The sequence below is a fragment of the Electrophorus electricus genome, chromosome 12, assembly GCF_041902795.1.
Source record: "Electrophorus electricus isolate QZ-2024a chromosome 12, ASM4190279v1, whole genome shotgun sequence".
NCBI classification, from domain to species: domain Eukaryota; kingdom Metazoa; phylum Chordata; class Actinopteri; order Gymnotiformes; family Gymnotidae; genus Electrophorus; species Electrophorus electricus.
Genome location: NC_137508.1, coordinates 4,552,501 through 4,575,000, shown reverse-complemented (window position 1 = coordinate 4,575,000; position 22,500 = coordinate 4,552,501). Strand labels below are relative to the sequence as shown.

Here is a 22,500-nt window from a genome sequence, read left to right as displayed (position 1 = left end):
TACCATAAGCACTGAGCTACCACCGTGTGTGTGTGTGTGTGTGTGTGTGTGTGTGTATAAAAATTTCTTATATATATAAAATATAGCCCTCCAAAGCCCCCCAAACGCTCCTTTACCTGACTGTGAACAGGAAGTTGTACTTTTATAAATATGTGAATATCTTTTGTTTCACTGCCTAAATTATTGATTCATTAGCAGTTTCTTTGTGACCTCTGTTAATTCAGTGAAGCCTAATACTAGAGGAAGTGACATCAGTACCTAGAGCTGTCTGGACTGTAGGATGGTGATTATTTCTTGACTCTGCAGTAGTGGAACTGCAACCTCTTTTGAATCTTGTTGATTCAGTTTAGTTCATTTAACTTATTGTGCCCTAGATTACATCAGCCTATGTAATAAACAACGCTTCGTTATCATTCGATTGCACAGTGGAAGCTGAGGGAATTTTCTCACTGGAGGAAAATGAGTTTAATAGTTGAGAAGTTCATATTGTCAGGCTGTCAACTGCTTAACTCTCAATTCAATATCTCTCTCTCTCTCTCTCTCTCTCTCTCTCTCTCTCTGTCTCTCTCTCTTTTTCCTCACCCTTCCCCCGCTCCACTCTGTTCAAGGGAAAACGCAGCACAACACTGCTAACAAGCCACCTGTCACCATCTAAAAAATGACAGCACGTTACCTCTGAATGAATGAAAAGTTAATGCAGCCTAATTAGAGTTATTCCTCTAATGGCAGAGCATGAGCGTTCTGTGTGTATACGGTGGCAGAGGGCGCACGTTCACACACGATGAACTGCGCTTAATGTCAGTTTTTATTTAGATGACATGGTGGAGTTAGCAAAAACCCATCATTCATCTCTTGCTACCAGTGCTGTAATTGGGCTTAATTGACTGGCAGCCAGTTGCTCTTGTCTGTTATTTGCTGAGCTGTTATATCCACAGATCTCATCTCATGACTAGTTCACAGGTTTGTTTGAGAAGGTTGAAGGTTTGCGAGAAGGTTTAATGTATGTATCTCAGTGTGGGAGTGAGTTTGTAGCTGGGGTTCATTTTATGCCATTCTGTGGTCTCGTATATCAGTTGGGATTAGTTAAGCAAACCGATCTTGGCTCAGAGGAGCTGCAGGATTGTCCTCAGCCGCTCTTTTCTGGGTAAATGGGTTCTGATGACCACACAGTTATCTCCCAAAGTCAGGCCTGTGCTTCCTGGAAAGGGCAGAACCACAACACTGCCTGGAAACACACTGGCATGCTCTTGGGCTTTGAATGCAATTGCAGCTCTTCCACAATTACTCAAGGCAGTTTCTTCCTGTTTGAGTTTGTACACATGCTCTTGTCTGTTTAGGATTAAGAGTCAGGAATAAAATATTTTTCATTCATGTGCTAAGAAGAAACAACCAGAATGTTTTTATTACATTCATTAGTTTTTTTTCGCTGCGTGTCATACATTTCCAAGGCTCAGATTTTTAATAACAGGTATTCTTGATATAACTTCTAGCTGACAGGGAAAAGTTTCCACACTCCACAGCATTAAGTGCTCTGGAGATCTCCGAGCCTTCCTGTCTGCTCTGCATGCTCACTCTGCCTATATTGTAATCCCCCTGGTAATTAGATAACATGCATCCTCGGTAATGTGTCTGGCAGGCCTGGACTCAGCGAGCGAGCGTGAAAGGGCCCACGGCACTGAGCTCTCCAAACCACTGACTCTGCAGCAGTGGAGCCCGGGTGCACAGGGAAGGAGGGAATCGGAGCACCCCTTCACTTCTCATTCAGTTCCTCCTTTATCTGCCTCTCTTTTGTTGTCTTTAGAGGCGGGAGGTGGAGGAGTTGACACGGCTTGCTTCCACAGCTGAGCCTCTTGCCCTCTACAGTGAGCGAGCACACTAGGGGAAGGTCAACAAGGAGTTTGACTCCATCTGCTGTCAGTGTATAGTACAGCTCATCACTAGGGGAAGCATCCCTGGCTGGTTTCTTGTAGCAGATATTGTAATATGTGCCCCTTCTTAATGGTCTAGTTTCTCTGAAGTTTCTTGGGTCTAAGCCCAAATCCGACCGACATGTACTTCTGCTCTTTCAGGAGTCCTGTAAACGTTTCATGCTCTATCCCACAGGTTATCTGCACTGCACATTTTAACACTCCTCCAGTGGCAGTGTTTTTTCGTTCACAGTTTATTACCTCAGATAGCAAGTGCAGGGGATGCCGTTCATCTCTCATACCTCAGATCCCAGGCTTCAGGAAGTGTTTCTTGCAGTTTTTCCTCGAGTTTTTCCTCCAGCTGGGTTGTTTACCTGGACTGGAGAGTGGATTAGTGATGTGGCACTGCTGTGAGTTGGCTCCTGTTCTGAGCTGTTCTGATGCGCTCTGCTTCACAGTCTGACTCGTCAGGATTAGGGTTGGCTGCCTTCCATCAGTGGAAAGAAATGGCAGAATGAAGAGAGTGACCCTCACTGAAGCCAGCAGTTATGTTTATGTAGACTCTGTGTCAGCAATTAACTGCGTGTTTAGTGACGTCGTGAATGCCTTCATTGTAAGAGTGATATCCTTTATCAAAGTCTCATTGTAAATGCAGATTGTAAATCGGAACTTTGACTGCTAGAGATATAGAGTAAAGATATGGAAACCACATCTTAAATGGATAATAAGGGACCTCGTATTTTCCTTGTCTCCGTGTGGGCTGTGGCTAGGTGCCAGACAGTCAGTATACAATGAACATAGTACGTGGAGAATGAGCATGACAACATCTGATCCAGTGTAATCTCATTAGAATTTATATCAAACCAACATTGTGTGAGAAACGGAGTGAGTGAAGGATTGAGAGTAAGTGCGCACTTGTGTGTGTGTGTGTGTGTGTGTGTGTGTGTGTGTGTCTGTGTGTGTGTGTGTGTGTCTGAGAGAGAGCGAGCGAGCACAAGACGGTTTACCAGAATGCAACTGAAGACATTCAAGTAAGTAGAATATCCTTGGTTGAGGGTTGTGGTTTTAAAGATCATGGATGGGTTCCGCTGCATTAGTTCCTCACTTCAATCTCTTCTTCAGGTCTATGCACTGCGTGTCTTCTGCTCTGGCTTCTGGTCTACTTTGGGACTGGACCAAACATGGACATGCAGTAGACTGCACAGGACTGAAGCTTCTCTGACTGTCAGGCAGGGATAATTTGTCTCTGCTCTGACGGCTCTTCATGGATATGTTTTACATGCAAATTTATTAAACTTAAGTTACCTGCAAGAAGTCACAAAGTCAACTGATCTAAGTGTTTAGAGGTTTCACCTATAAGTTTCAAAGGATCTTTAGTTTCAGCCTTCATTAACCACATCCATATAAGTGCTAAATGTGTTGCTATGTTTGGTGAGCTTTCTGTTGTCCTCGTTAAGATTTTTTCTTTTGTTTTGCTTTTCCTTTCATCTCTGAGTTCATGCATGCTTGCTGTCAGCTGATTCAAGTACAATGTGCAAGTAAAATTTTAATGGCTGACAACTGAAATCTAACCCCACAGCGGTTATGTAAGACGTTTTGATATCCATAGTAAGAAACAAAAGGAAATGAAAGACCAGCCCTGTAGTAGTGATGTCAGACAGACACTGCTGTGCAGTGTAGCACTCTGCGGTGTTGATGCTGTGTCGCTTTGGGCTAGAAACTGCAGAAACATTGCAGCGCCTGTGCATGCAGGGTGGTGTTGGAGGCAGGCCATAGATCTGGCTCTAAATCACTACTCAAAAAATGTCTTTCCGCTCTCCAGGGTGAGCAACTCCACTGTTTTATGGAATACATGCATCCCGACACCGAATTCCTACCCCTTACTTTCACACAATTCCAGGGTTTGTTCTCTCTCTCAGGACTTTTTTTTTTAGAACTTGTTTTATGCCTTGGTTATAAAGAAAGATCAAAGGAAATGCTTTAAGAGCATGAGTAAAACATGACTAAGTCAGGCTGAACTCCTGGCACACACCTAAGGGCTTATTGCCCTGTGAACTCCACATGTGGTGTTTCACCTCTGCGTGCAGACAAGGTGGGTGGTGCCCCAGTGCCCTGCAGCCTGCGTCCAGAGACAGTTTAAATCAAAATCTCTCTTTGTTCTTCCCTACTCCACTTTCCTCTGCTTGGGTATATACCCAGACGGCAAGCAGGGCATGGAGACAAAACCAGTTGTATTGTTCTAAACAACTGGAACAATGGCAACTTCATGGACGCGAAGCACTTTCCTGCACGCAGTCTGTAGCACAGCCCAGTGCTGGGAACCGCAGGCCAGTTTCACCCAGAGCAAACCCCAGATGTGTAATTGGCTAATGAATCACTAATGAACAAGCCTGGGTGTTCTGTTCAGCCCAGCCCTGGGGTAAGTCACTGAGGGGCTGCTCACACATGCACTCATAAGTATACATACATTTGCACATGCGTGTGCGCACACAAACATATACACACACACACACACACACACACACACACACACACACGACGCAGGCTCATTCTGCCTATATGCATGTGCTTCTTGCCGAAGTTGTTTTATGGTGTTTTGATGCTTACTATTCGTCATGGATACTATGTGTGTCCATTGCTGGTTAATTGGCAGAGGCAGAGCCCATGAACAGGAAGGCATAAAATATCCTCTCAGGCTTTTGTAGGGGGGGGGGAAGTGCTTTAGTGAGGTATGCGCATTTTCAACTTCCGTCATCATTTTTTCCAGTGTAGTCGTCTGGGTGGTTTTGGTATTAAAGATCGAGAACGGCACGAGCATGTAATTCTCAGACCAGCAGGCTGCGGTGGTGCAATGGGTGCACTTCAGCTAGGGCTTTTTAAAGCACTTTGAATGTAATTGAATATTTAGTGATCTCTGAGCGAAAGTGTTACTCTTCAAGTTGGATTACAGTACAGTATCAGTTCTGATTGAAAGAACAATAAAATATTCAACTGGTTAATAGGATGAATGGTAGTCATTCAGACAGGTGGCTTTCAGGGTAATCCGCATGAAACGTAGTTTTCTCTCCCTTAAATGAATGTGTGAATGTCCTCGTGATTTCTGTTTGTTTTGTGAATGTTTAAAGAGTCTGACGAGAAGTGTCTGCCATGTTTCGGTCTCATGTTATGTGGATGGTGTCAGGTTCTGGTAACTGTAGAGTCATAAAGCACTAATGAGGCTCCGCTTCAGACCTCTGCTTGCTTAAAGAGCACTAAAAACCTTGTACGAGAGAGCAGACAGCACGTTTCTTTTATCATTGTTATTTTTCCCTATAGCAATGCAGAGGGTCGTGTGGATCCAAACAGACTGGTGTGATTAGAGGGCTGTATGGGGGGGTGGCTGGGTTTACTATTGCAACATCCCTCAATGCTAACACACACACACACACACTAACACACACACACTAACACACACACACACACTAACACACACACGCACATATACACACACACACACACACACACACATATACACACACACACTAACACACACACACACAAACACACACACACACACACACACACATTGGGGCAGAATAATCAGTGTCCTGGCCCCAAAGTGCCATGGTGAGAGTGACGCTTCAGCAAATTGGTGCTGGTGTTGGCAACAGTGTGCTGTAATGAACAGTCTGGAGTTGCAGACCTGAGGAGTTTCCCAGTACACCCCCCCCCCCTCCTCTCCAATTATCACTGCAGTAAAACCCCACCACAGCTGCAGCTGAGGGTCATGGGTAAGAGCTCAGATCTGGAGTTCGCTGTTGTAGAATTACCACATCTGCTGTAAGAAGAATAAAGAAGTCTAAATTGGCAGCAGCAGAGGAAGTGATTATTGTGACTGTGTTATGCAGTAATAACATTTAATTTAAATTTTTTTTTTTTGCAGGCTAGCTATAGGAAGGAATTCTGTGATATTGTGAACTAGTTTTAACCCTGATCAACCCCTTGGAGAAAACAAATCGGGGGATGCACATCACTTGGAATACCATCCCAGACCACTCTCCACTCTCCTGGATCTGGAGATTAGCGAGGAGTGGCACCCATGCCGATCTCCCGCTGCCTATGCAACTAATCTGTCTTTAACCTAAACCTCATGTATAAGTGTGAAAGGTAGACGAATGCATATCGCTCACGGTGACCTTTCTGCTGATCAGATTATACTCCTATGCCTCCACGCAACCACTGATCTCTGTGTGGCTGCCTGTCCATTGGGAGTGAGGCAGAATGCCATGTGATTATTTCCATCTCTGTTCAATGCTGAAACCTCACCTCTCCTCCTCCCCAGGGATTTTATTACAGGTGGTTCTAGAGGGGGGTCCCAGTGTGGATAGGTGTGATGAATGAATTTATGAATTCTAATCGGAGCGAACAGTGCTTTTGCTGTTGCCTAATCTTTGCATGGTTCTGCATTCTAGGGTACCTAGTTTTAGTTTCTGCGGCTGTATGGCTTTGGGCTTGGCATGAGTGGTATCTTTCAGTGAAAGCCAGGCAAAATATTATATTAATATTTTAGCAGTTTATTAATTCACAGTAGCATTTCTTCAAGCACTGTGTTATACTGGGCTCTTTTTAGAGATATTTTGTCTCGTGACCTGTGTGCCAACTGTGGGCAATATTAAAGATCAACATTACCAACTAGTTGACGACATAAAAATGAAATATGTTTCAGTCACTGCACAAGACACACTTATGTGCCTATGTAAACAGCTGTTTTGAATTGCTAGGCCTGCCCTCACAAGCCTTTCTCATGAAACGTATGCAGAAAGTTCTGCAATTTTGAAATCTAAATGTAATATTATTAACATCTGTACATTTGGCTTTCTGAGCCTCGTATACAGTATAAAGGAAAAGATTTTAGAGGAACGTTTCGCTCTTGATCTGAAACCATATGTAGAGCTTGAAAGAATACATTTGTACTTTTTGGTTTTAACGGTATGTGTCTACACGGCCCATCTTCTGTAAAAGACCTGTTATGTCTACGGTATGTCACAGCACTGAGTGTTTCTGTTGGGTCAGAACTTGCTTTCTAGATCTATTAGTTCTGGTTCTCAGCATTTCGGCTGTGGTGAGGAGAAAATGCCAAAGGACTATGCCGTCGTTCGGCTTTGGGAGCATTGGAAATCTGTTGGAACACTCTGGTTTACGAGCTTTGGCCAAGCCGGGGCCTCTGTAATGGAGCTTCACGTGAGATTAAAGAAGTCATGGTGCATTTGCTAACAGAGGCTTACAGATGCAAGTAAAATCCCTGTATGTGTATCTTTCAGCCTGCATGTTGGCTGTCTGTCATTGTGCTTGTTGCATTTGCACATCATAAACCAATATTTTTATGCACTGCAAAAGAGAGGCAGACTGGACTGGAAATTCTGGAAACACTGACATGATGGTGACACTTAGTTAATGTGGAATATTTATTATTTGAAGCACATTTATCAGTATCCGATGGTCATTAAGTAGACTGAAAACAGAAAATCTCTTTTGGCAGTGGTCCTGGGAAAGGCTGCACTACTATGGCCAGGAAACCTAGCAGGGCGTCCAGAACAGGTACTCTGAGACAAGGTGTGGGTAACCATGATTACACACTACCACAACAACAGGAATAACGTGAATGTTTCTGTTCCTTTCCCTGGCCAGCTGCTTCTCTCTTCTTCTGGCTGGGGAGGCTTTTCTCTTCCATAAGTAAGCTCCCTAATGGCTGCGGTGAGTGAGCTACTTTTGGCGGGGGGGAGCAGCAGTAGCTCCACCTTGCATGCAGACTCGCACTCCTATAAATCCATCATCTAAAAATCCAGAGTTGTGTGACTTGTAAGCTCAGCGTCACGGTGTTTGAGAAAGGAGCAGCTTAAGAGGTGCTCTCCATAACTGGCAGGAGGAACTCCTGATGAGGGCCACCAGCTGGCGAAGCTATAGGCGTGAGGAAAAGCTATTTATAGGCCTATGTAGGTTCAGCCTCCTTCCACACTTAACGTGTCTCACCCACACACAGTCTGACAGTCGGTGCTGGGGTTGTTAAAAACCTGTGTCACCAGACAGTGTGCTGGGACGTGTGGGGGTGTCGGGGGAGGAGGCATGTGCAGCACACCTTATGACTGAGACTGTCATGCTTGGTCTCCGTCTACCGCCATGATTTATGTATGCAAGGCTCGGGTGCTCCACTTCATTTCTGCCACGGGGACTTAAAGATAGAATAACACTAACTAATGGTGCTTGTGGAGTCCTGCTCTCCTCTCTGGCTGCCTTCACACAAATTGCCTCATTTGTGCCAAAAGTAATAGAATGTGACCTAAATGTGGGGCTTCTAATTCCTCAGCTAAGTGCTCATTTACTGCTTAAACGCAGGGACATTCATTCTTTCCGCGGCTTTTCCTTCACCTTGTCTGAATCTGGAGCTGAACACATAGCTGAGTGGAGCGCTGATCTAGTTAGTCAGGATTTCTAGGCCAACGCCATTGGGCTGGCAGCACGCTCAAATTGCTGTGACTTTAGAGCTGTTAAGTGTAATTTAAATTAAGTGTAAATTATGTTGTTCTACAGGAGTCATGGCCTGAGGTTGCAGTGCAGACGAAGTAATCATTTCGGAACAGGCACAAATTGATCTGCATGTTCATATACTTGTTTTTCAAGTTGTATTTTATTCCTGTGATAAATAGACATTTTTCTTAACATATCGTATTGGGCAATTCTGATTTGTTATAGTATACTGAAGATATAAAAATGAAAAATAAGATTTAAAAGTAGTAGCTGCATTCAGTTGTACTGATATTAGAATAAATTATAGTATTGGTAAGTCAATGGTCATTTTACCAGGGTATTAGGAAAACAATACACCACATAACACCAACGTTACAATTACAGAACTATTCCATTAATTAAAGTGTAATATACTGAGTAACATCACTTACATAATGGAAACTATCCATGCGTGTAGAGAAAGTTCAGAGTGTGTGCATGGTATCGCTGAGTGCTGCAGATTTACACTATAATAATTGTATACCTATACCTATTGTATTCCATAGTGCTGTATAGTGTTTTATAATGTCAAGTCAGTATCCCAATGGTAGCTTACACTTGATCCTGTTCCTCACACTATGTTCTCACATCCTTCACCCGCAACCAGGACTGTTCTGTCGTTCTTTCACATCTAGGTCAGCTGTGTTCTTTCGTCCCTCTTGTGCAGTTTGAAGTGATACCCCTCCAGTCTAGTTGTTTCATGGTTTTATGTCTGTCAGTTATCACAGAGTTTGTGTCAGAGTGCTGGGGCCATTTAAAGGCAGCTGCAGTATCTCAGCAGGACTCTCAGACACTGATGTAATCTCCAGAACCTCTTCCTTCAGGTCCAATTAAGAGTTTTTGAAAGGCTGACTGAGGCCTGCTGTCGGGAGAAGGGTAGATGGAAAAAGTTTTCCTTTCCAGAGCGACAAAATAATTTTAGTCAGGCTGTGGCTGAAGATGAAATGGGGTGTATAGTTTTGTATCTCTCTTAGGCTAAAAGAACAAAAGTAACTATGTCCTGGACTTTGTAGGTGAGTTCTAGGTGTGTGTGTGTGCGTGCATACATTTCTCCAGCCACTCCTCATAAGTCTGGGTTTTTGAGAACCACATTAAAAGGGAACTACATACATGAACATGTACGTGTAGGCTGATTTGCATGCGCATGTCAGGCCTACCCACACTGTTTTCCCCATCTGTCTCCTACTCACCAACTGTCAGCAGTTGAGGCCATATATCCATTTCAAATGCAGTTTAGTACAATGTGCTTTGCTCTTCTGAATTAGTTATGTGGAAATGTCACTAAATGCACCATCAAACAATCAGAAGGAAACTGCTGCTGTACCTACCTGCCTGTGACATGCCTTCCTTACGACCTGTCCATGTGCACATGCTCTGTGTGCATATGTACTCATCTGCATATATGGGAATCCTTCACATGGCTTTACCATGCACTCTATATAGTTTATAGATTTACACACATTGCTGAAAACTAGCCTGCCAGTTGTACAAGAATGGCAGAGGAAGTTGCACAGATACACCGGCAACAGCTTGCACTGGAAAAGAAAGAGAGGAGACAGAAGTAGAAATGACTGCTGCCAAAAAGAGTTTAGATGAAGCAAGAGCACACACCCATTGCTTATGATCACTTATCATTTCATTCTCTACACTACTCTGGACAAGGGCGTCTGAAAATGTAAATGTAAACCAGAGTGAACCTCAGTGTGGGCTTTCCAGGGTTAGTTAGCTATCTAGGTGTTGTAGCTGTTTCATCAGCAAACTTTATGGATGATCAATTCAAAATGAACATTCAAAAGTAACTTTTGCTGTGGGGTTATCGCTAAACCTGTTGACATTCTTAGCTTTGTCTGGTATCTGACAATACTGCTGCTAGATGTTGCAGGCTAGCTTGCAATAAGTTATTGCATCAAACTCCAATTTCAATACACTTTCGCAGTATTGTCTTGCCAGCTGTGAGTACCAACAGTAGACATGTTAGTTATTTACGTCCACTGTGATAATATTAGGTGTTTTCTTTCATGTGAGTGAGTTTATGAGGCTGTAATCAGGCAGTACGCGTTCATATGTTTTGGGGGCATGGCTTAGGAAAGAGCGGTTCAAGGTAGGGTGTGGGAGTTTTCGGTTGGATCTTTTCAAAAACTAGTTTACACTTGCTGGCTTCTACAAAATCACCTACTCCACCTTTAAGAAGACATCTGGTGGCAGCGGTTCCTATCGCTGCGGGCAGTATTTTAGTGTAGCTTTTTTGAGGCAATTGCGTAAATGGTGTTTTGCTGCTGGCCATTTTTGTTAGTAATGAAACAAAACTTTGCTACTTCGAAGCCTGGTGCCAGTGTGTATTTTGGTGAGAGCATGATGCCTCATGGCATTTATTTACATTTTATAAAGAGGTGGATTGTACATGAAAATGACAACAATGATGTTGTTTAGTAAAACTTCTTTAAATGTTTGTCATTGTCCAGTTTGAGCCCTCTAAAGAACAAGTTAGTGAAGTGTACCGGAGGCTCTTCAGAAGAATTCCTAAGTTTGGTATACTTCTGTGGCACGGGTCTTTCAGAGCTGTTGAGATAATCACGTCATGCTAAAGCTGTGCAGACATGAGCACTGCGCTCCAGCCTCTGGCAGGTCCAGGGGGCGGGTCCATTTCAGCACTGCCATATCTAGCAGACAGAGACTCTTGCTACTATCAACTAAGCTATTATAGCCACCTGTGTCCTGCAGTGCCTCATGGGGAGTGTTTCTCTCTCTCTCTCTCCCCTTCTCTCTCTCTCACACACACACACACACACACACACACACACACACACACACACACACACACACACACTCTCTTGCACATGCACACATATCCTGAAATGGAAATCCTGGTAGTGGAGTGGTAGCTGTGTTCGTGTGACACTTCCAGTCCGCTCCATAGACAGAATTTCCTAAACTTCTTAAAATATTATCCACATTTTTAGTATTCAGATATTTCATCACTTCTGTGAACACCAGCAGTGCATTCAACAAAAGGCTCAGGGCAATCTTAGCATGCTAATAAATGCATTTCTCAGGAGAAGCCTTTGCAAATATCTGCTTCCAGATGTTCTGCATCATATAAATGTGATGTCATTGTATAAGAAAAAATGTTTACATTTCAATCAAAAGTTGTTTTCAAAACTGGCTAGGAAAGAAAAATATCTTACAAATTGGTGGAATTGTGGAACTCTGGAATTGTGTAGGCCCACCCCAAAAAACCCCTACACTTTCACTCTTACTGAACACTGTTACTGGACAGATGTATTTCACCTCACTTCTGAAGTGTTTGAGTTTGTTTGTTAGTCAAACCTGGAATCAATTAATCTAATGCTTCGACTGCAGGATTAGGTGTTTGTCTGTATAAAGTGTGTGTGTGTGTGTGTGTGTGTGTGTGTGTGTGTGTGTGTGTGTGTGTGTGTCTGCCACTGTCTGTCTCTCCCTCTCTATGGTGAAGTCTTTGACCAGTCTAATTTCACACACATACTTACATATGTCAGTATTGCATTGAGGTCACTCCTAAAAATAAATGCTGAACTAGATTTGCACATTGCTCTTTAGGCCATGCTGGGCACTGGGCTCCCTAAAGAGACAGAAAGATACGCAATTCAGAGTGAGCTTCTCAAAGTGCTGTAATCAGATACACAATTCAGAGTGAGCGCCCAAAATCCTGCAACCAGATGCAAGATTCAGGGTGAACGCCGCAAAGAACTAATCTTGCAGTGCTTTGAGTCTTAATTTTCAGACTCATGGCGTATTTGTGTGTTTATATGTATGTGTGTGTCGGTGTGTGCATGCATGCACACGTGTGTATGCATGTTTATTTGCTTGTGTGAAAGCTGAAGGAAGTGACATTTCAGAGGCTGTCATGTTAATCTGACAAGTTCTGTGTGTGTCTGTCACTGAAAAGTGCAGTAGCTAAGGGACAAGATTTGTTTTAGACCATTAAGTAATTTTAACATTTAAAGTTGTTAAACGTTTTTGTGTCACTTCCAATGCAAGATTATTCTTGCATCAAAAAAATATACTCTTTATAAAACTCTTTTACTGGATAGTACAGCTTCCCCAAATGAGTGCTGGGTGGGTTATTCTGTTTGTAAATGTTAAACTTACTCAAATTGTAAGTGTTAAATTGTACAAGATGTAATTTGTAACCTTTTTCTCCCCCTCTCTCTCTCTCTCTCTCTCTCTCTCTCTCTCTCAGTGCTATGGGTGCAAGCATTGTCTCTGCACTTTTCCAAAGAGCCACAGTCTCAGGATGCTCTCCACGGACGCAGTGCTATGCTTCGCTGTGAGGTCAGTGGCGCCACAAACTACTCCTGGCTGCAGGACGGCCGGCCTGTGTTCGCCTCTGAGCGCCGTTTCCTGGAGGGCGGCAGCCTCAAGTTCACCGCTGTGGACCGGCGCCTTGATGCCGGCAACTTCCAGTGTGTGGCCACAAGCACGGCCAGCAGTGAGGTGGCCATCTCCGCCAATGCCTCCTTAAACATCAAGTGTGAGTGCACGCTCATGGCTTGCTCACATTTCCCATGACCCATAGACCCTTCGGCCTGGCACAGAGCACCAGTGCAGGACTTTAGTCTGAGTCTCAGAGGATTCAGAAAGTATTCAGACCCGTTTACTTGATGTACTCTATATTGTGTTGTGGGTTTGATTTTGAATGGATATAACAACTTAATCACCCATAATAACAAAACTAATAAAAAATTGTACAAAATTGAAATCTCTTATTCACAAAAGTATTCAGACCCTTTATTTAATACTGCCCCTTTATTTAATACTGCAATTGATGCCCCTTTGGCAGCAATTGCAGCTGTAAGCCTTCTTGGATTCGCCCCCCCAAGCTTTGCACACCTGGATTTAGGCCGTTTTTTCCTATTCGTCATGGCAGTTCCTTTTAAGCGCCATCAGATTGGATGACAAGTGTTTGTGACCTGTCGTCTTCAGGTATCTCTACAGCTGTTCAATAGAGGTTACGTCTGAGTTTAGGCTGGGCCACTCAAGGACATTCAGAGACTTCCCAAAGCCACTCGAGTCTCATTTTGGCTGTATGCTTTGGGTCCCTGACGTGTTGAAAGGTGAACAGTCACTCCAACTTGCGTGTGCTCTGGAGGAGGTTTTCTTCAAGGATTATTCCTATATTGACTGCATTCATCTGTCCCTCAGTTGTTACCAGTCTCCCTATCCCTGCCTCTGAGAAGGACCTCTATAGCACAATGATGATACCAACATGTTACATGGTATTACCCAGGTGGTAATTTCACCTTATTGTGCTGCCCAAAGAGTTACATTTTTGTCTCATTGGACCAGTGAATCTCTTTCCGGAGTCTGCCATGGTCCTTTACATGCAGTTTAGCAAAGTCCTGTCATATGCCTTTTACTTAACAGTGCCTTCCATCTTGCTGCTCTGCCATAAAGACCTGATTTAGGGAGTGCTGCAGACATGGTTGTCCATCTAATAGGTGACCCTTTGGTTTTTCCCAAACAAGGCCTTTCTTGCATGGATGGCCAATTTAGCCAGATGGCCAAGTCTAGGAAGGTTCAAGGTTGAGGTCCTGTGGTCTTGGGAAAGTTTAAATATTATTTTATATCATTGCCCTAGTCTATACCTTGCCAGAATGTGATTGTGCAGATCCAGAGACACTTAATTGGACTTCATAGCTTGGTTTTGTTCTGACAGTGCAGTGTAAGTTGAGGGACCTTATAGACCCAGATGTGTGCCTTTCCAAACTGTCCAGTCAATTTGTATTGCAGTGCAGCATATGGACTCCAACTGGGTTCCAGATGCATCTTAAGAATAATCAAAGCATACAGCATCAACCACAGCAAAGTGTCTGAAAACATTTGGTGAATAACAGATTTCCTTTCTTCATTTTTTAAATTAGTTTTCTAAACTCTTTAAAAACCTTTTCATTTCATTATTATGGGTGATTCAGTGCAGATTGATGGTTAAAATCAAATCCACAACAGAATAAAGTAAATTATTATTAAAAGTATGAATGAATGAAAACATCCTAGAATAAAATACAGTAAAAAACTGAGGTACTGTTAGTTGGGTCCAGAAAATGTGTTGCACAGTGTCTAATTACATTACTGATATAGACAATGCATTAGTGAGACCTGAAACTACTGCTAGAAATCTTGGTATGCTGTTCGATTCCTGACTTATTTTAAGGCCCACGTAATGTCGCTAACTTTTACACACTAGCTTTTTCATCTTTGTAACGTAGCATGCCTCCTGCCATTATTCACACTTAGTGGTGCCAAACATCTGGTTCATGCCTTCATATTTTCTCACATCGTTTATTGTAACTCCCTTTTTATTGGTCTTCCAGACAAAACCATTAATAAACTTCAGTTTATTCAAAACTCTAGACCGAATATCTACAACAAAAAACATCTGCTTACGTCACCCCGTGACACCAGTGAGTTGCACTGGGTACCAGTTACATCACACATCCAGTATAAAACGCTTCTCACTACTTTCAAAAGCCTTTGTGGGCTGGCTCCATCTTGTTCTAGGGAGTGCGTCCATCCCTGCACGCTTCCTTGTTCACATGCTCCTCCAGCAGCTGTCTACTTGCTGTCCATCACACAAAACTCGCTCCTCTGGCTCACGGATCCTGCAGTGCCGTAGCACCTAAACTATGGATTTCTCTTCTCCTCTCTCTCTATGAAACCATTGTTGTCTTTCATCCCTTTTCTTTTCTTTAGACCCACCTAAACGTTATTGCATTGTAAAGTGACCTTGGATTCGTGAAAGGTGCTATATAAATAAAGCATTATTATTATGAATATTGTTATGATTATTATTAGGAATCCTTTGTATATATCAGAACAATCTTGGTCAAAATGGCCTTTGTTGTTTTTCTCCTTTCATCTTGTACCTCAGAACTTCCTCATATAATGTTACACATCCTCCCATTTAGAAACAGCCTTGATGGGCCACCCAGCTCCCTGTCCAGGTCTTTGTGTAGCTCTTAACAGGCCTTTGTGTTTGAAATTACCATGGAGGATAATCTTGCTCGCAGCCATATAATTAGCCCTGTGCCTGTCTGCGTGGTCACCATCCAGGCCTCCACATGCCGTTTTCCATGTTCTTCGGTTCTCAATTCTTCAGACCTTTTGTGTCTTTTCTAAAGCACTTTTGGCTCAGAGGCTTCATTTTGGTTCCTCTCACGTAATGAGAACCATCAGCGCTCCACTGGTGAGCCGCTCCATTCATAAAGAACAGGCTTGCTTTTCCGCAGATACTTCCATCTCTTTCGACTTGTACTTTGACCCACTAATGTCTCAGATTAGCCAAGCTATGGGCGGAGCTGTTTTGTGGTTTCATATTAAGGGCTTTCTGGGCTTTATTTTAACCCCTCCTATTATGGGTTGAATGCATACCTGGAGCCACTAATATTCACACTGCTTCTTGTTCTCGTCCACAGAGAGCCACTGCAGGGCACGTGTGAATTATTCTTTCTCGTAACACACCTCGTTCAGCTCAGGCTTCTCTGTGAAAGTGATGGAGAGAGAGAAAGAATGAGAGAGAAAGAATGAGGCAGAGAAAGACAAAGGAAAAGGGAGAGTGCGATTTGTAGAACTGTAGAGTCGTAGAGTTGGTGACTCTCCCTTTACTCAGAAACAGATGTGAAACAGTTCAGCAGAAATCATGCTCAGCACAACAGTCTATTGTTTTCTATACTGTTTCATGCACTTAAGTAGAAGCATGACATCGTTGAGGGAAGGACACGTCTCTGAGCGTCTCTGTTTCACCAAAGTGGTGTCCTAGAGCTCATGCGATTTTTGTACTTAAAGGAAAAGAAGTTCTTGAGGATGTTTAACCAGATCGTCAGATCCATGGCAACGTGGTTTCCGGGGCTCCGCTGTCTCTCACGCATGGCTGAATGTCGACCGTGATATTGAGCGAGCCGTTGCGGTACGTCTGAGCTCTGTAGCGCGTCCACTGTTAAGAGGCTTGAGGATCAGTCCTTTCATCACCAGACAGGTCTGGGAGAGGGTGCAAGAGAACGTGAGGAGCACCCTGGTGTGCGTCTGCAGTCCATCAGGCCGTGGGTACGGCTTAATCCATTGCCTCTGATCCTTTTCCATGAGCTGGGTTTGGCGTTTGCTGCGAGCCTAGGTTCTCATTAGGGAAGGGTAGCTGCTTTCCCGGCACAGCCGTATTATTGTTTACGTAGCCCCACATCTGACCTGCAGAAGCAGTCAGAGCTCCGTGTCAGGCAAGTGGTGGTGATTAATTGCCATAATAAAAACGACACACTGCCACAGACAAAGAGGAGTTTGACTGAACGTTCAAAGGTGGCGTAATGATGTGCACGCACGAGAGAGGATCTTGCAGCACTTAGGAAAACAGCTCTGTTCTTTTTCTTTCTGAAAGGGCCATTTTCCACCCATAATCTACTGTCTGACATATTAAGAGTGGAGAGTCTTTAGTGCATTCATATATGGTTGCCTAGTTGATTTGACCAGCGAGCGTGCGTTTGTGTGTGTGCGTGCGTGCGTGTGTGCTGAAGCACCTTGAACCACTGAAGGCGCAGCATATGAGACAGCACGGTGTCATTCAGGCTCACAGTCCAGGGAGCACGGCATCAGCCTCAGAACCTTACATGCTATCTCTCACACTTCACACGTCAGCGGGGGGGCACGCGGGGCCCACGCTGCAGAGGAGCTTTGAGCTGAGGGCCCCCCCAGGAGGGGATCATTAAAAAAAAAATTTAAATTAAAAAAGAAAAGCGCTTCCACACTGTGTTTGGCTGTAGGGCCTAGGATTTTGCACTACACCACTGATTTCACACACACACACACACACACACACACACACACACACACACGTGTACATGCTCTGCTTTGCTGGTTTCTATTCATGTAGACATGGATTTTGTTTGACTGTACAAAGGTTGAATGAAATAGGAAAGTAAAATTACACCTCATAGCTGTACAAACGTAAGCACATTGTTCCAATGTGTCACTCTGTAGGTAATATTAAAGCAAATAGGATAATTACAGAGACCGATCCAAGGGCTTGTTTGAACAAAGACATCTACCAAATAATATCTACATGTCATTTAGTAAAATCAGTAAAAGTGAACAGTTCATCAAAAGCTCCCTTTTTCGTGTTTTCAGGTGCTGAGAAATTCTGTCAGAAATGCTTCCGTGTCAGTGAGATTTTATGATGATGATGATGGTTAATGCAACTAGAGCCAAGCTAAGCTCCCATCAGCATGCAGAGTGTTAGCTCAGACCTCTAACTGACCTTTTCTGTTTACATCCTATTGATTGCATCAGTTAAGCCTGACACACACACACACACACACACACACACAGTGTGTATACTAATCTGGATTCCCATGGATTCGCTCAGATGGAGCTTATAAAGAATGTTTCTTAGCACACAGATTTGAAAAGCTGGAGCTTTTTAAAAGGGAACTGCCAGCGTGAAAGTTCGTCAGATGTCCTGTTGTAGTTCTGTACCACTTAGTTCAATTTGCCAAATATACCTGCTGGCTTGAGCTAAGGAGGGAAGTCCTGAGGAGGTGGTTTACTTTGCCACCCTCCAGCTGAGCTCAGACGGGGCTCTCCTCTCCTTGGGCCTTGTCTGATGAATGCCGTGGCCTATGAGGAGGCTCGGCTTTGAGATCCTGTCCTTGAGATCCCGCGTGGGACCACACTGCAATGAGAAGCTCTGGACTGGGTTTATTAGTAGTGTTTTTCCTGTCACAGTGAGCCACTGCATTGCTCATTAGAGTGGTTTCCCCCTTAACATATCTGATGGAAGAAAATGTTTTTTGTCTAAGGGAAAATGACACACACACACACACACACACACACACACACACACACACACAGAAAGAAAGAGAGAGAGAGAGAGAGAGAGAGAGAGAGTTGATTAAGGGAAGTGATTTTACACCCCCCTCACTCCAGCGAGCAGATGTTAAGCGGATGAGTGATTGTCAATTGTTTTCCATTCCATGTTTCTACTCGGTTTCATACATTTGTGTAAGAAGGTGCTTAGGCAAGGTCTGGGGGAGTTCTGCAGTGCTAGCATGTGGTCAGGCCTGGAAGCGCAGTGTGTTGTTTTTTTTTTCTTTAATTTGACAGAGCCTGATGCTCACTGAGAACACTTTTATCCACCTTTCCACCTGGGTTTTTCACAGGTAATTTGCTATAAATGGAGGCATTCTGTGGATGTCTGTTTTATGTGCAGAAATCCCCTTGCATATCTGATATGGCTTGTTTGTTATGAGACGGGCAACTAAACATATTATGGAAGTCTGAAAATGAGAAGTCTAGAGTACAACGCACACACACGCACAGCACACCAAGGATGTACCATTGTTGGTGTATAACAATGACCTCAGTGCAGCACTCTGTGTGTGGGAAGGATGTCTGGATTTTTATTTGTGAACACACACACACACACATACACACACACACCCCAAGGATGTAGTAGTGACCCCAGAGTAGCTCTGTATGTGCTTTATTCACTCCGGTGCCTAGCAGGCCAGGCCGTGAGGAATGCTGGGAGTTAGCAGGACGGCGTACAGAGCTTTCAATGATCAGGCTCTAGTCTCCCAGGACACTGCAGGAGCTTTTCTCCTGCGTCTGTGCTGAAACCCGACTCTGACTCGTCTTGATGTGCTGTCGTTTACACTCGCTTCCATAGGAATGATGTATGCAGTACATGTTATAGATGATATTCTCTCAGGTCTCTTTCTTTTATCTTAATAGCTAAAAATAGGTGTTCTGTATTCATGCACCTACATGCACTTTGCACTGAGACTAGAACGCTTTAGAAAGGTCTTTCACCATACTTGGCAAAATAACACCCAGAATTACCATTAGGCCTAAAAAGATTGAGTTGTTCACAAAAAAGGACATTTACAAACTCCCTTAGACAGAACTGAGGAGGGAGTAGGATTCTTCTAAGGAGCACAATGTGGCCATCGTCCATAATCCATCCCCCATAATCCATCATCCATCACCAGTAATTCATCATCCATCTTTCCATCTTCATCATCTTTGTCTCTGGCGATCTGAAATCACTTATAAAGGATTCTGCCACCTCATTTCTCCCTTTATTAATAATCTCTCTCTCCACCCCCTCTCCTTCTTTCCGTGCTTCTGTCACACTCATTTAGCTCTGACATGCCAGATTTTCCTCGGAACAAAAGCAGGCTCGTTTTAGCATCTTTTCCCACCGAGCTTGTCTTTATTCAGTGACCGTGCTGTTCACACGCTTCTAATTAAATTAAACAGCCCGGGGTGTCCTATCAGAATGAAACTGCCATCAGCCACTGAGCTCTTCTTCTCTTCTCTTCCTCTCTTCTTCTCTTCTTCTCTTCTCTTCCTCTCCTCTCCTCATTCACTACCACTGCCTTCAGACTTTCAACAAATCATTGTTCAGTTCGAGATCATAGCCGAGATTAATCACCATAGCAACACGCATGTACAGTGAGTACAGTAGGCAGGCCAGAATTAGCGTGACAGTGGGATTGCATCTCCATAATCATAAAGTAGGGAGCAGCTTGGAGACCGTGCAGCACTGCTGAGGAAGAGGCAAAATGCCGGCCAGGTTCTCTGAGTTCGGAGTCTCTCCTGCCTGAGGTTGCAGGCTGTTATTCTGATGGAGGTCACGCGCATGCGTCCGTGGCGCTGACGCCCGCCCGGCTTCTAACAGCTGTGGACATGGAAGGTAGGGGCCAAATTTAGCATTTACACTGAAATTCTTTCCTCTTCCTCTCTCCTTCACTCCTGTGAAGCGTCCCCCCGCCCCCACCATTCCTAACGACCCTGCTCTGGAAACAGTCCGCTTGTGGATGAATGTATGTATGCAAGACCTTCAAAACCATATTCTCATGAGAGGGGGAGATGAAATGGTAAACAGATGCAGGAAAGCTAGCCGTGAGTGGCTGCAGGGTTAGCGACGTCATGCTGGGCTCGACAGAGCACCATGGGCCACCCCATCTCACCCCCCAGTAGAGAGCCTCCACTCGTCACCCCATACAGAGCAGGCTACAGTAGAGACATTTACCCATCCTGCCCCTGGGTTTGGCCTGAGCAGGCTTGACTGACTTAATGCAGTGTGACAAGCTTCACTATAGCACCTCCCTATGACATTATTGTGTGTATCTCTCTCTCTCACTCTCTCTCTCTCACTCACACACACACACACACACACACACACACACACACACACACACACACACACTACTACCCCCATGCTTTCTTTACTGTAGATCATTCTTTGCATATTTTATGGAGAGATAAAAACATACTGCTGCAGAGCCAACTTTACTGTGGAGCCCAGGGGCACTGGGAACTGAAGTGTTTACGCTGGACTTAAACCTCAACACACACACACACACACAATTACAACTAGGCCAAGCAAAACACTGGCTAAACACATGCACACAACAATGACCCCTGCCTTGCAGCTCTGTGCTTTCAGACAGACACTGAGGTACAGGGAGGACTCTGCAGGCCATCCCCATACTGCTGCCTGAGCGTGGCAGTGTATTGCCATAATGAGATATGTGCCATAATAGTGCTATTGCTCATTCTTTTTAAATGGCTGTTGGGTCGTTTTGGTTTCATTGAAAATAGTTTTGTGATGAAGAAAATGCATAAGGGAGAAATGTGGAAAGATTCATAAAGAAGAATGGCTTTGCTTCCCACCGCTTTTCTTCCTGGTGTTAATGGAGTTTGCTCTCTTTGCATATTTAAATCTCCTGACATGCACGCGCGCACACACACACACACACACACACACACACACACACACACACACAGGGCTCTCCCATTTTCTCACTCTCATGCTCTCTTATTCTTTTGTGCCAGTTCCTCTCTCTCTCTCTCTCTCTCTCTCTCTCTCTCTCTCTCTCTCTCTCTCTCTCTCTCTCTCTCTCTCTCTCTCCCCTCTTCCCCGGTGCTTGCTTTGGGCCTTTTCTCCTCCCACACACTCCTTTTTCATCATTAAGGCTCTGAGTGCTCCACCTGCTTATAGGCATTTTGGGAAAGCATCATTCACAGGCAGAGATCTGGGATCAGAGTTGTAGTTTCATTACATTCCCGTGGCGAAGGAGAGCCTGTAACTGAGTACGGGCCTTGACTCCTCCCACTCCCGTGTTTCCACGAGTCTCTGTGCCTGTGCTTCGTTATGGTCTCACTCTATCTCTGTGGAATATCTGCAGCCTTGGCTTTGCACCTCCAGCTCAGAGGTGCGCACTCGAGCTGTTCCATAACTCATTGGCGCCTGATTCATTTTTATTCCAGGGTGTGATAGTCCTGCATTTCTGAGATACTTCCTCTGCCTCCCCAGGGCTTGAGACTGGGCCCGTGACTCTGAAAGAGCCCGGCTCTGTACAGGAGATCGATGGCGCTGAACAAATCATTTTGCAGTGCCTGATTGATGGACACCCAAGGTGAGCTAATAATCTTTCTCTCTCTTACTCTCTCCATCTATTTCTCTCTGTCTCCAACCTTCAAGTCACATAAAAAAAGAAATGAAGGACTTACATCATGTTAAAAGAACATAACATGTTGCTCAATAAGTAAAAGTGTTTTAGGGTGTAACAAAAGAAAGTGTATTATGTAAAATATTCAGGTAAAATCAGGTCAAATACGCAGACGTACAGAATTTAAACTATTTTAGTACATGATGGATGTTTTCATTATTAAAAGGATGTTGAAATAAATGTGCTCTTTGAAATATGAGTGTAAAGGCTGCTGTGCTCTTGGGCAGACCCAACAGTAAATGGTACAAAGATGGTGTGTTGCTGGCCAGTAAGGAGAGAAACCTCACTCTGAGAAGCCCCGCCCCCACCCACTCTGGCGACTACGGCTGTTGTGCACGCAATGGTGTGGGTCACGCCTGCAGCAGCACCAACTTCACCCTTAACATTATAGGTAGACGAGCTTTTTGAGATTAAATATCTGTGGTGTGTGTGTGTGTGTGTGTGTGTGTGTACTGGAAGGATTCTAGGTTGGTACACATTGTGTAAGTGTGTACACACTGAGTTGTGTA

General features: G+C 44.1%; 1 protein-coding gene across 2 annotated transcripts in view; it reads left to right on the top strand.

Annotated features, from left to right (window-relative positions):
- Nucleotides 1–22,500, top strand: part of ptk7b (protein tyrosine kinase 7b) — a 67,854-nt gene that overhangs the window by 28,451 nt on the left and 16,903 nt on the right. For both annotated transcript variants that reach the window (XM_081724796.1, XM_081724797.1), the window contains exons 2-4: nt 12,670–12,960; nt 21,796–21,898; nt 22,219–22,382. In XM_081724796.1, the coding sequence (XP_081580922.1) occupies nt 12,670–12,960; nt 21,796–21,898; nt 22,219–22,382 (558 nt within the window). The remainder of the gene's footprint in view (nt 1–12,669; nt 12,961–21,795; nt 21,899–22,218; nt 22,383–22,500) is intronic.